Here is a 15,150-nt window from a genome sequence, read left to right on the forward strand (position 1 = left end):
GATACATGGCGGCGGCGAACATGAAGACGGAGGACCGCTTCGGGGGCTTCGTTCTCAGGTAAGTTATTCATAATGAGCTAGTATGCTATGCATACTAGCTCATTATGCCTTTGCCTTGCAGGTTGCATTTTTTTTTTTTTTTTTAAGTGCCTTTACTTCCTCTTTAAGGCACATATGGCAAGATAGCCAATGTAGGCACGTTCTAAGGCATGCAAATGACATATCTGGATCATAGCCACCAGAGCATCTATATTGCCTGAAACTGCAGAGATCCAACTCAACCAAATGTATTTTTTTTGTTTTGTTTTTTGGACATCCCCTCGCGGTATAAGTCAATTTGTACATAGGTGGAGTTTTATTTATTAAATCAATTCACATGCAAGCTAGGGGGATCAGGTTGTTTCCATCTTTAAAGCTATTTTTTTTTTTTTTTGAGAAAAAAAGAAAAATCAAAACAATATCTTTTGAAAAGCCCGAAGGTCTTCCTCTTCTAGATTTCCCAGAAGACATCTAGCAGAGGCACAGTGAAATTCTTTTTTAGCTAAGCATGTTGAAAGTTCACTTTGTAAAGTCAACATGCTCTAACCCCTCCTTTAGTAAATTAGCCCCATTTTTTTTTTCAGAGATTAGACATGGGTTTTTAGCTGCGGTGCTCAGAAATAACCAGTAAACAAAAGGGCTGAAATTGCAGTGAAGTTCTGTTATGCAACCATGTTAGAAATGATCATAAATCGGTTGGACCCTTTATACATTGTCTACATCCCATGTTTTTGTGTACATCAACAGGTTGGCTTCATTGATTACATTGTCCATCCGTTGTGGGAGACCTGGGCGGATCTTGTTCACCCAGATGCTCAGGATATCCTGGACACCTTGGAGGACAACCGGGATTGGTACCAAGGCATGATACCTCAAAGCCCGTCCCCACCACCAGATGATCCAGACAAAGACGATGAGACCGGTATGGAAAAGTTCCAGTTTGAATTGACACTGGAGGAAGAAACGGAGGAATCTGACAAGGACCGGAACAGCGGCATCGAGGAAGAGGAGGGCTGTGCGCTCCAAACACCTGAGATCCTAGAACCTGAGCTGGACATTGAAGAAGACCCCACAACACAGGAAGAGTCACCAGAACAGACTGATGACCAATCAAACGACACATCTTCTGCGGAATCCTGAACTTTACTGACAGAAGACAATGAACTCTAAGACGTTTAATAACACACAAAGACCTGTTTTACATGGAGATCAAAATGTGCTTAATTTCCAGTTTCATATTTATTTATTTTTGTCTTTTTTTTTTTTTTTTGAAGGTTGTTTTTGTATTCTCAAGGGGAACAAACACAATTACTGTAGATTCCGATACTTTGCACAGAATAGGAGTTTGTTGCCATAAGTAAGTTACAACACACTCTCTACAAAAAAATCTATAATGTGTTTTTTATTTCTTTTTTTTAGTGCTTTTTTTTTTCTTCTTATTTTTGAAAAACAAAACAAAAAAAACTATTTATTTCCCTTTCAAACGGATGCAACAAGAAAACCAAGCCCCGTTCCTATTTTTGCGCATGCAATGACAAAGCCATTTTTTTTTCTTTTGGAAAAAATGAACAAAAATACCCATCAAGGACTGAGCAGAAATGTAATGAATTTTTTTAATTACTTTTTTTTTTTAATTTTTAAAACAAAGAGAAACCTACTGTCTCAGCCAAGCTGAGCTCACTTCTCAGAGTGTTTTATTCCATCTGAGAGTGATGTAGGGTTCCAGAGACTGTGGAAAAGGTGTGTGCCTTTTATGTACTTGTATCTCTGTGTCTTTTTTTTGTGTGGCAGATGGCGCTCCCATGGCAAAGGTTTCTGGGTAAAACAAAATGGCAACAACAATGCTGAAAGGTGTGTTAGACAGGGCTTTACTTTCACCTCCTCCAAGGGGTTCACGGTGTTCTGTTCATATGAGGTGGAATGTTCTAGAACTGACCTTTCCACTGCCAGAGAGGCAGGTGGAGCCCAACTCTAAATCGCCCTCTGGTAGCCAAACGGTAAAAAGAATGTGGAAATATATAGCCTCCAAAAGATAAATATATATAATTTTTATTTTTTTTGGTACAAAAAAAAGTAATATTTTATTTAATTCTTCAATTCTCTCTTTCTCTTAAATCTCTTGACATATTTTATATATATAAAATTATAAATGCATATAATTTATTGATTGCCTTTTCTCACAAAAATACACTTCAACGCCATAGAACTGCGAAAATTGTGGTGTTTGCTGATTTAAAAGGGAAAAAAAAGATAAAAGAAAAGATAAGATGGACTGATATAGGAGACAGAGAGATTGTAATTGTCTGAGCCTCTTGCAGCTTTGCCGACGGTCTTCCTTACTCTTATTCCTTGTTCTCTCTTGCACACGCTGGCAATACACTCAGAGTGAAGGTTTTTATTTTAGGAGATGGCAAGCTGTAGAGCAACTGCAGGGTAGAAAAAAATAAAATGTATATTTTAATTTTTTTTCACCAGCAGTTTTTTTTTTTCCTTTTGCTTTTTTTATATGTTTTGTTTTAATGATGTTTATATATTTTGTATTATTTATTTGAATGTGTCTTTGTTGCCAAAATACTTGCTTATCTGTAAGCTGCTTCTATGAAAGACTGACATTCTACATGATTTTTGTTTTTCACTCTTGGGTTTCCTATTTTGTGTCTTTAGGCCCATTCGTTTCTGAGAATTAGATGAGGTGAGATAGTTTCTTGGCCACTGTGAGCTTTTCTGGTCTTGAATGTATTTCACCAAAAAAATATATTGCTAATCAACATTTAGGACGGTCTAAAAAAAAAAAAAATTAGGAAGGTACAGTTTAAAATCAGATTTGGCAATACAGTACAATAGAGCACAGACTGAAATCCCATACTAGGGAACCCTAAAGACTTGCATTTAAAGTAAGCCTATCACAAACTGGGTCAAATCAAATTCAGCAAAAAAAAAAATGCATAAATAGATACCATCTATTAAAAAAACTGCATTCCCAAAAGCTTGGGTGGATGCAGAGGTATAAGAAGTTGAAATTATAATTTTTCCAATAAAAGGTGAGCTTGGTCCTGTCCCTTCCAGCCTCTTAGGCCTCCATGCTAGTCTTTCAATTTTAGGCCTCGCTGGTCAATAAGGAGCTTTGTAAAGGGTAGGGTCAAAAGGCCAAGCTGATTTTCTAGAGGAAAAGTCATAATTTGAATACAACTTCAACTGCATGTATATTTGAATCTGCCAATGGCTTTGGCATGCTAAAATTCTGCTTATGCATCTTTTATCATATGCTCAGTTTGAGTGACTCAAGTATGTGACAGGTTCGCTTTAAGCCCTTAGCTTTAGTACCCAACTCAGCCTATTTGCCATTGTAATTATTACATTAAAGGAGTATTTCATAATTTATTTTTTAATTGTGCTCAGTGTCTGGTTGTGCCATGTCCTTGGGTTTTCTTCAGTGCATCTTACCGAAGTGCAATGTGGTCTAAGAGGTGGTTTATGGAGCTCAAAGTTTTATATTGAGTACATCTATGTTTTACTTCTAGTAGGCAACTCTAACACCCCAGAAATAACCTCATGCAACTTGCATGAGATTATTTCTGATAAAAAAAAAAAAAAGAAAAGTCTTAAGACTGACTGACAGCTACAAGCATGACTTCCAGAGGCATGATGGGATTTGTAGTTTCACCACAACTGGAGTACCAAGCTTACCTATCCCTGATCTAGTTAGACCCCTACGGCTTATTTGGCAGGAAAACTGCAGTACGCTTGACTCCTGTTAAGTGGCTGCTCAAAAAACATCTACCTCTGGTCCCTCATCTTTTTCAGACCTCCCAACAACTAAATGGAGGATCTCTTGTTTTGTTCTATTTTAGCTGCTCTATAAGATATTCTTTAGACTTAAAGAGCTTAAAGCACAAACAAAACATTTTTTTTCCAGTTTGCATTGATTGAGGAAAGGGTAGTCAACCTCTGTTGGGTAAATTTTTTGATGTCTTGTCCTAGCTGAGGGGATTTTCAATCTCTTCCTGCCCAATAACATAGGGATAGAAAGCAATAGAATGGGGTAGAGACGGCAGATAAATAGAGCTTCCCCTTTTGGGTGGAACTCCTCTTTAAGCCTTGTTCTACTCTCATGCAAAGTTTTTAGCTCCAGCAACATGGACAAGGTCAGATCTTGCAAAGTAAGATGACATACGGGCAGAACGAACATTTTGTAATAACAGCCAATTATAATATTACTTCTTCAGCTGACTATTGATCAGAGAGAGGACCTGTATCAGTGTATTGGTACAATAACTGTTTTTATTACTTGTAACAACCAATCAGATTCTTGCTTCTTAAAAAAGGGAAAAAAAAAAAAATATTTGACTGCTGGTTGCGCTGGGAAAGAGAGTTCCTGATAAGGAAGGCTCTGAAAATTGCAGAGTGAGCGGATGCCCATCGATGCAGTTATTGAGTCATCCAAATTCAAGTTATTTCTATACGTTTTTTGCTGCTATACACTCCCTGTACAATATTTGGCCAGTTTTCGAAGAGCATCTGCTGTCAAAACAAACAGCAGGGAGCCAGTATGGAAACCCAAAGCTTCATTCATGAGTGCGTCTGTGGACCAACTGGCCACAACTGCGCCCAACCACTCCAGTTCTCCTATGTATGATCTTGTTTCTGTACCTGTTCTGGAGAAGCAGCTTACAGACTTTGCAACATATGTATATTTATATGTAATTCTGTTTTGCCTTAAGCCAAAATTGATTTGCCATAGTCTTAGTAGTCCTTCTGTGTGTGTTTATAATTTATATGAAAGGGCTGTCTGCTGTGAAGAGAATGAACAAAAATCTTAATTTTTTATCATCTGATTTGGTTTTCTTTTTCATTTTATTTCTGCATGAGTTTTTGCATCCTTCCAAAGAATATCATTATACAGTGGTGTGTGTGTGTGTGTGTGGAAACTGTTGGGTGTCCCCCCAGGGAATCATGGGACAAAATGTCTAATTTAAAAAGTAAAAAACTATAGCCAATGAAAATAGATATTTTGCTTCCAGCAACCATTTAGGTTTGAGAATCTAGGCCAGCATAGTGCTGTATTTGAGCAAATACCGTTCTATTTCATTGGCTTTAGTTTTTTCCATAAATGCGGTCCATTGTGAGCATGTGAGTGCACTAAATATGTTTATCTGGGATTGAACAAGAAGTCAGTAGAGCAAAACAGCTGCATTTTGGTGGGAATTGGCCTTTATAATGGATGTCTGAAAGGAGAGATGCTCCTGGTGCTGTAGCAGCCACGTTTTCCTTTTACCATTCCCTGTGCTACATGGGTGAATGAAGAAGAAATCGTGAGTAGCTACTGGTGCCAAAACTTGTTAGGTTTGAATATGACTGAAAACCATCACTTTAAGTGGTTCTCATAATTACTTAAGATCATTCTCATAGTACAGGTACACTTCAGTCATAATCGAATATGAAAGGGTAGAGAAACTTTCTAACAACACTTTGTTACCCTTTGGCCCCTATTGATGGCATTGGTACAAGGTCTAAAGCAGGGGTATTGAATTAAAATTCACAGTGGTCCAGTCAGTAAGGGCTGGCTCACACCACATGTGGTGGGCCTTCATTGGGCAGCTATTCCAGCGCAGTACCACCACTTGGGCAAAGTGTCTTCTCTCCTATGTGCCTGGTTCACAACACGATCCAGTTGCGTTCCAGTGGTGTGCGGGCTCGGTGTGCTGGCAGTACTTTTTTTTTTTTTTTTCTTCCCTCAGTATGGTGCAGTGCACTGCCTTGCACCATACGGCCAGCAATTTAACTTTTTGAGATGTCTGTGTGACAATAGTGTTTTTGCATCATTGCACTAACGTCAGCCCCACGGCACACCAGCCGATGCACTGCAACCAGCCCCAAAATTTTCTTCCAGCAGTAGTCTGAATCTCGTATTTGAGTGATGACTCAGGTCCTTCACATCATAGCCTCCCTCTTCTTATATCACAATCCTATTCTTACATCAGTGTCCTCAGTCCCCCTACTTGCCACAATCCCCGTTTCACATCAGTTTCCCCTTTAAAGCAGTGTCCTCTGCCCCCCTTTACATCAAGACCCTTTTATCCACAAAGTGGTGTCCTCTGACCCACAATCTTCTCCTCACCTTCAGACCCCCCCCCCCTTTACACAGCAGTGTCCTCTGCCCCCTTCCACAGCACCTTTTCCTGCAGTGGTGTCCTCTGTCCCCCCCCCCCCCTTCACATTACAGCTCTGTGCAGCTCTTCTCCCTTATCGCAGATCTGTCCGTCCCCCCCCCTTCACATCACAGACCCCTGCAACTCTGCCTCCCCTTGACATCGCAGACCCCTGCAGCTCCGCTCCCCTTCACATCGCAGACCCCTGCAGCTCTGCCCCCCTTTCACATCACAGACCCCCTGCAGCTCTGCAGGACAGGCAGGAGCAGGAGCTGCCAAAGTTAACTTCTCGTAACAAGCTGATGATTGGTTGCTAGGACTGCCCTGCATCCTAGGAACGAATCACCTGCTGGCTAACTTGAAAAGTAACACTAGCAGCTCCTGCTCCAGCTTTTCGCTCTGCTGTGATTAATGACAGCAGTGAAGGCTGGAAGAAAGAACTGGCTCCTAAATGGTGGGACTGCAGCTGTCCAGATACAGGCCGTGGTCTGCTAGTTAGTGATTCCTGACCTAAAGAGTTTTCTAACCCTATTGGGACTTTTTTTTTTCTTGTTTCCAGCTATCATTTTGCAGTTGTCAAATTGTATTCTTGCCTTAGTGTATTATGCTTTACTGGGAAAAGTAATTCTGCTATTTACACCACAGATAGCTGCTTGAAGACGGATTTCACTATATTTAAGAGATAACTTAGCTGGCCAAGCTTCGACCAAGTCAGAGCACTCCCTATACTCTTGGAGAAAAGCTGTCTTGATTTCGAGATTTAAAGGGAATGTACACCCAGTTACAGCTGTTTATGCTCATACTACTGAAGTCTTTTTTGGCATTGGTTACCAAGCTGGAGTTACCTGCCCCTTCCATTTTCTAATGCAATGGGCTTCTCTTGTCACGGAGAGGACGAGAACTAGAAAAGGGGTGGTACCTTCAATACAACAATTAAGTATTTTAACAGAAGTTCTGACAACAATTTAGGATTGTAAAAAATAAATAACAGTATGAATATTTATATACAAATATATATACAGATTATCAAGATGAACACTTATGTAAAGATTGTATAGAGTCTGGAAAATTCTCTAGTCATAAATTCTTGTATAGAAATCATAGTATATAAGGTCTCTGGTTTGCACTTTATTTCCTATTTAAGATAAACTAAGCCTTTTCTGTGGACACTAACCTGTATTAAGGAATAGATCAGCCATTTTGCTTTTGTGTTCTATATGTTTGCTAATCATGCTAATGTCCCTACTTAACATGATCATTTTCATCATTTTATTGTGGAAAGAAAATGAATAACCGCTTACAACATGCTCTATCACAGTACTGTTATTGGATATTCTTTTTAAATAGAACTGTGAGCATTTGGGTGAAGTGAAAATGTGCATTACCTCTGAATATTGGTAACCCTTGATCTAGTGAGCCATAGAGTTCCCCAACTCATTCATTTGATCAGCCTGTAGTCAAAGGGAGGACTGGGAGCATTCGTCATACCACTCAAGTTATGGAGTCCTAACCCTGGTTATATGCTGGTCCCATCAGCAGCAAAGGAGGTGATCAGGCACTTAAAATGAAACCACATTCTCACCGCATCTACTGGTTTGGACATTCTTGGTGGACCTAGATATAAGGAAATCTTAAAAAAAAAAAAACACACAAAAGGAAGCCTTTATTGCTGAACCAGTACTGTGGACTAATGTGGACCTTTTTTAGTCAATTCATGTATTTTGAGCCATAGGTATTTGTAAAGAATGGTAAATCTTTAAAAAATACAGTAGCACCATAATCTGTGATTGTTCCGTTTGGTGTGGAATGCTATGCTTATCTCTAGTAGCTAAGTCCAGTTAAGCCCTGGCGTAGGAAGAGAGGTGGGCCTAGTGCTTTGATATCATCACATATATTATAACTATGTCATTTTCACATGTGCATTATCTCACCCATATTGTGGTGTTGGTTATCTTAGGCCTCAGTTTTAACACATTCTGTAAGGCCATAACTTTGTAGACACATGACCATCATACCTCTATGAGCTTTTTGGACTTCCCATTCCAAAACCATGGGCTTTTATTATGGAGTTGCAAAATAACAGCCCTCACTCTTCTGAGAAAGCTTTTCGCTAGATTTTGGAGTGTGCCTGTGGACATTTCAGCTAAGTTGCCCATAAAAGCTTTTGTGAAATCGGGTACTAGTTTTGGGCAACACCTGGCTCACAATCTACCATCCAGTAAAACCCAAAAGTGTTTAGGGTTGCGGTCAGGGTTTTGTGCAGGCTACTCAATGTGGCCAAACTTGTCAAACCATTTCATTATATAGGTGTCTTTGTACACAGGGGCATAGTCAAGCTGGAACAGAAAAGGGTCTTCCCCAAACTGTTGCCACGTGGTTGAAAGTGGGCAGTTGTCTAAAATATCTTTGTATAATGAATAGTATAACCAGAACCTTTCATGAATAACACTCGAACATAGTCAAACTTTTGGCCCTATACTAGATGTGATGGTCAGGTGATCAACATTTTCCCTTAAAACGTACTTTCCATCTGCTCATATTTTGCCTAATAAAAATTAAAAAAAAGAAATGGTTGTGAAATCACTCAAATATGATTAGGTAGGATCAGCGCCTTATTATTGCACTTGTTATTTTGTTTTGTTTTTTAGAATCGTGAAAAACCCAGCAAACGTGAAATTAAGGGCTAAGTGGAAATACTTGAAGCCTAAATTAGCATTTATCCATGTATAAGAAGATCGAGTCTATAGTGATCATTTTGGGCTGCTTGAGTGTTTTCATATTGAGTGCTCTATAGTAAAATTAACAATAGTCGATGGCCATAATCTGTCATTTGAAAATTATTGGCCATTTCTCTTGTTCCATAAATAATCACAAGTCAATTTTTGTCCACATCCTTCAGGCAGATAGTTTTACATTTTTAGTTCTAGCTTGAGTATATATAAATTATCATTTACATTCTTTCACAGATTAACATTCAGTCACCTGGCTTGGTTATGGCAAATGATGTGAACGTTGTTTGTTTTAGGCAAAGTATTGTGCCAAGAAAAACTGCTCGGGAAAACTGACAGTTCTTTCTTTTCAGTAAAAGATGAAAAGTGCTAAGTAAATCCAAGTTCTAAGATTCTAGAATTTACTTTTATTTGAATTGTAATACCAACACCTTTTAATAGTCTTAAAGGCCACTTCACCAGGGCTTTGGAAGGATTTCATTGAGAGTGGGGCTTTTTTTTTTTTTTTTTCCACAATTCGGCAGTATAAATTGGCTGTCTGGCATGTAGGATGTTAAATATGCAGTGTCAGATGATTTGCATAGCAGCTGGCCTAAATGTATTCTTCTGAATTTTTTTTTTTTTTTTAACATGCTCCAAGATTATATATCCTGCAGCGAAACCCCCAGAAGTGCAGAGGGAAGAGTCAGGCTATAAAATAGAGTTATGTCGCGTACACACGTAGCCGACTATCCGACGGACTTAGTCTGGCGGACTTCCTGCCAGACTGTCTGTCGGACTTTCCGAACGAGCTACTTGCCCACGGCACTTTTTCAGCAGACTAAGAGTGTTAGGATGTTCAGACCCTTCCTATTAGAGTTCTAGAGAGTTATGAGAAATGTAATGGAAACCATTTTCAATATCTATCTCTATTGTTGAATGGTGTCCCTACTACAGGAGTAGCACAAGGCCAAGACTGGCTATACCCAGCCCTTTGGTTAGTCACCTTGCTACCAATTACTGGGCAAGGCAACCACAACAACTAGGATGCACAAAATAAGTGCTTGGTGTCCAAATATTGTTCTGAAAATCTGGGGGGGTGTATGGGATTTGCACAAAATTGGGATAATGTGGCAGGTTTGGCAGCACAGTAATGTGCCAGCGGGAAGACCTGACCCTTCGGAGTAGGGGAACCCATTCACGGAGTCAGATTGCTGAACTATTGAAAGGAAACTGAGATAATCTGCCCATTTATAGAGATAAACTATTACATCAGATGGTCTTGAGCATTGATTGCAAAGGTTAGGAGAAGAGATTGTACATGAACTCTACTGATAATGCAGAGATATGCTGGCACTTTCTCATTTAGTGGAGAGCTTGCTCAACTTTTTCAATATGCCTATTCTATACTGTACTATGTGTTTGCCCTTTTGTTCCCCTTAGTAGAGCCTGGCCAAAAAATGTCTGGACTCTTTACACACAGTGTTGTGTTTTAACCAAGGAGAGACTGCTGCATGGTTCCAACGTTGTATTGGATACCTGAAAGTACTTGCATATAGAAAACGCTCACTAACCTTTCCACAATAGACAACTATAATATACACACCATAGGCAACCTACTAAAAATCATGTTCTATATTGAGCAAAAAGCTGCCGTTGAAAATGCTTGTAACACATTTTACAGTAACATGGCTGCTCCTGCAAAGGATTGTGGGTCATGCACGATTTCATGTTCATAAAATAATATACATGCCTATACCCCCGCCATCCTAACTTGTTTGTCTAATAATGTTTCTCACTCTCCCACTTTTATGTTATTAATCGAAGAGCCAATAAACCAAAAATACAAGTTATTTTATGTTAAAGAGCTGCCAATTAAACACCACAATTTTGTATGTATTAGTGCCCATAGTGTATCTCTGCAGAGAGTTCTATATTTGACATCGGACTTGGTAATTTATTTATTTTTTATAGCTAATTTTTCTGATTTCAGCTATGGCTGTAGCCAACAATTGGCAGTGTTCCTCTTTGGAACTACTAAAAAGGAACTTATCAGTTTAGAGAAAATAAGCCCCCCCCCCCCATCCACAAAGTGCAGTTCTAGTGGACTTATAATATGTTCACATTTATTTTCCTAAAAGCTCTTTTATATAAATCAACTTTTTATCTTCACTGTTCCCAAACTCTCAGATTCTTTATTGTTTTGTTTTAAAAGCAAAATTAGGATAGGTGTGCTTTGTGATCAGGTAGGTAGGGTTTGGTAAGATGATGGGCAAAGCCTGGAATTCAAGGTGGATGCGAACAAATTGGGTCAATGAAGCGAGTTTGGTTTAATCCTACAAATTTAAAGTGCAATTGAGCTTTTAGTTTTAGTAAGCAAAATACATTATAGGTCAACCTTCCTCAACCAGGGTTCCTCCAGAGGCTGCTGGGGGTTCCTCGAGTAATCAGTATTTTCTGCCTCTCGGACAAGTTACGGCTAAAACCAATGATCTTTTTAGCTATCTGTAGGGGGGATTCTAACTGACATACAGTCCTTTTTCTGTTCCAACCATTTGGGTTGGATGAAGAAACCGTGAGCTTATGCCTAAGTGCCCGTTCACACAGGGGCGACGCGACTTGCAGCGCGACTCACAGACGCGACCTGCACACGACTTCAGCGGCGACTTGCAAAATGACTTCTGTATAGAAGTCAATGCAAGTCGCCTGAAGTTGCCCCGAAAATAGTACAGGAACCTTTTTCTAAGTCGGAGCGTCTTGAGTCGCTCCTATTAGAACGGTTCCATAGTACAGAACGGAGCGCGACTTGTCAGGCGGCTAAGTCGCCTGACAAGTCGCGGTAGTGTGAACGGGCACTAAGGCTGGATTCACACCTAGGCAGTTTTAGTGCATTTTGCAGATTTGCACTACAGAACGTGTTCCATAGGAAACCATGTTAAATGGACTGTAGTGCAAATCTGCAAAATGCAAAAAGCACTAAAACTGCATAGGTGTGAATCCAGCCTTGGTGGCTGTATTCCTTATCAGTCCCTGTTCACACCCGAGCAGAGTGATTTTCAGGCATTTTTTTATGAGAGTTTTGCAAGTGTATTATGAGCATTTTAAAAGCATGTTACAAGCATTTTACATGTGTATTCAAGCTTCAGGTGTTTTTATTTAAGCCAATGGAAAGGATTAGGGGTGGGGAGCTGCTGTTTTGCCAGAAAACATGCAACAAAGTGCTCATAAAATGCTTGTAAAACTCATGTTTTAGCGTTTTTATGACATTCCCATTAAAGTCCATTGGGCCAATCTGCCTAAAAGAAGCTCATGTACTTTTTTGAATGACAGGCGTTTTGCTACATGCGACAAAATGCTCAGATGTGACCAGGGGCCATTGAAATGAAAGAGATTTTGTTGAATGTTAGAGCTACAAGCTTCAAGCAGAAAATCACTCCGGTGTGAACGGGCCTTCAAGAAAAGAGGTTTTCAGCAGGGGTCCCATAAGGCCAAATATTTTTTTTTCTAGGGTTCTTCTGTGTTACGAAGGTTGAGAGCCTGTTCTTGCTGCATCAAAACAGAAGGTACTCAAAGTCTTAACGTTTGCTTCTTTTAGAAAGCAGCCGCAGCTTGTGAAGAATAACCTGTCCCCAGCCAGCATGCTGCAAAGAAGGAGCTTTGGTCGCTTTGTGGAAGCGGTGGTTCCTCCGCAGACATCCAACACGCAATCAGAACATTTTATAACGTCCTGCTCATGGAGGGCTCTCTAGCTCTTACTCAGTAAGGGTTGTAGAAAAGATGTAGCTGGATAGCCGCACTCTGAATTATTCACCTTTATTTCAAGTAAGGGTTGTGTTAGACCTGTTTTGTCTTTGCACACCTTTTGTTTTGATAGTCCTTGTAAGTATTTAAACTGAAATTTTAATTGGGCCTTAAACGTTATCAGCCATGGTCCATTGCTGGTGGTGTAAAAGCCCCTTTGCTGCATTTCTATTGGCAATACTATGATCTAGTCTAGATTTTGTGTTTGTTGGTCGGTGAAGGATCGATGGTGTTACTGCTTGACATTTTGCCTTGTTTTTTTTTTGTTTTTTTGTTCCACCTGCCACACCCATGTGTTTCGAAATGGTCAGTTTATACGGCCATCTCTACCTATAGAAGGGAGGCTGTGATGTCTCCTAGCCATCTTGTGTGGAATATATTTTACTTGTTAGGAATAAGATATGTCATGGTAACAAACAAAAAAAAAAGTTTGAGTGGAAAACGAATGAACAAAAAAAAAAAAAAAAAAAAAAAGAAACGCCATTTCTGTACACAGTACTGTAGGTTTTGTTTCTTTGTAATTTAGCCATCGATATAAAGGAACCCCAGACACGCCAGAGAGACCGTACAACCGATAAAGCATTGTAGGCCTCCCTGGGGCTGCTGGGTGTTTGTCCCCCTGCTCTGCTGGATAGTAGCGGCTTTGAATAAAGCTCCCGATTCCGGCAACAGGTGGATTTAAGCCTCAATTGAATCCTTTTAATGATTCTTGTACAGTTTTTTTTTTTTATTATTTTAGCTGAGAGTGATTGGTTTAAAATAAATGAATAAAAGATATATATATATATATAAATATAAAAATAAAGTGATTTTTTTTTTTCTTTTTGTACATACTATAATGTTAAGATTGTACATTTAATCTATGGGTGGGCGCCTCAGGTTTGAGAGGTGCTGATACTGTCAGTGCTCCTGGTGAGACATATAGCTGCATACTCTGTATATTTCTATGGTGTAATATAGACCAATTGTAGAGTCGTTCTTTATGAGATTGTTGTTATCACATTGCACTGTTCTATGTACCTTACCAAAATCATGGATTACAGCTTCTGGACAGTCATGAACAATACATTGCATCTGTTTCAACCTTCCGAGTCTCCCATGTTCATTGTGTGATCTCTGTCTGCAGCTGACTAGGTTAAGCAAGAACTCCGCTGACCTCTTTTTCAACATGTTGACCACGTAATATAAACCCAGTGTAATTTCAGAATGTAAAGTACCGTTTATTGGATCCCTATGTTGCTATGAAAAGACTGCACAATACAAAAATTCCTCAGCACACTATTCAGCCAATCAGAACAAAAAGCCAAAATAAACTGTTTAAACGTTTTCGAGGTAAAAACAAAAGTTTTTGTTGCAAAATGTGCAAATACATGTGAAGCCGCTTCAAGGCACCTCTCTAAAGTTTTGTCCTTATCTCAGAACTACCTGAGCTCCCACTTTGAGGGGGCCTGCCTTGATAAAAATAAAAAAATTTAATAGCGTCTTAGTCTGTAGAGTTCAATATTGAGTTGGCCCACCCTTTGCAGCTACAACAGCTTCAACTCTTCTGGGAAGGTTGTCCACAAGATTTAGGAGTGTGTATATGGGAATGTTTGACCATTCTTCCAGGAGTGCATTTGTGAGGTCAGGCACTGATGTTGGACAAGAAGACCTGGCTCACAGTCTTCACTCTAATTCATCCCAAAGGTGTTCTATCGGGTTGAGGACAGGACTTTGTGCAGACCAGTCAAGTTCTTTCCCCCCTAAGGCTGCTTTCACACTGGGGCGGTATTCAGGCGTTACAGCGCTAAAAATAGCGCCTGTGTAACGCCTGAAAAAAACCGGCCCCTTTAACTCCAGTGTGAAAGCCGGAGGGCTTTCACACTGGAGCGATGCGCTGGCAGGACGGTGAAAAAAGTCCTGCTAGCTGCATCTTTGCAGCGGTGAAGGAGCGGTGTATTCACCGCTCCTATACCGCTCGTACCCATTGAAATCAATGGGACACCGCGGCAATACCGCCGGCAAAGCGCCGCTGCAGCGGCGCTTTGCGGGCGGGTTTAACCCCTTTTCGGCCGCTAGCGGGGGTTAAAACCACCCCGCTAGCGCCCGCACACCGCCGCTAAAACGACGGTAAAGCGCCGCTAAAAATAGCGGCGCTTTACCGCCGACGCTGCTCCCGCCCCAGTGTGAAAGCAGCCTTACTCACTCATCCATGTCTTTATGGACCTTGCTTTGTGCACTGGTGCGCAGTCATGTTGGAACAGGAAGTGGTCATCCCCAAGCTGTTCCCACAAAGTTGGGAGCATGAAATTGTCCAAAATATCTTGGCATGCTGACGCCTTAAGAGTTCCCTTCACTGGAACTAAGAGGCCAAGCCCAACCCCACACCATAATCCCCCCCTCCACCAAGTGATTTGGACCGTCTTGACCTCAACCTAATAGAACACCTTAGGGATAAATTGGAGCGGTGCCAG

The 15,150-nt window shown here is 40.3% G+C and overlaps 1 protein-coding gene across 4 annotated transcripts in view; it reads left to right on the forward strand.

The window, feature by feature from the left end:
- The window catches only part of PDE4A (phosphodiesterase 4A), a 497,889-nt gene extending 484,109 nt beyond the window's left edge, over positions 1 to 13,780 (forward strand). For all 4 annotated transcript variants that reach the window (XM_077470223.1, XM_077470224.1, XM_077470225.1 and 1 more), the window contains one exon: positions 787 to 13,780. In XM_077470223.1, coding sequence (XP_077326349.1) covers positions 787 to 1,179 — 393 coding nt within the window. In that variant the 3' untranslated portion in view covers positions 1,180 to 13,780. The remainder of the gene's footprint in view (positions 1 to 786) is intronic.
- Positions 13,781 to 15,150: the final 1,370 nt, after the last annotated feature.

The sequence above is a fragment of the Lithobates pipiens genome, unplaced genomic scaffold, assembly GCF_037356315.1.
Source record: "Lithobates pipiens isolate NorthernLeopardFrog02 unplaced genomic scaffold, aLitPip1_a1.2 Scaffold_8, whole genome shotgun sequence".
Classification (NCBI taxonomy): domain Eukaryota; kingdom Metazoa; phylum Chordata; class Amphibia; order Anura; family Ranidae; genus Lithobates; species Lithobates pipiens.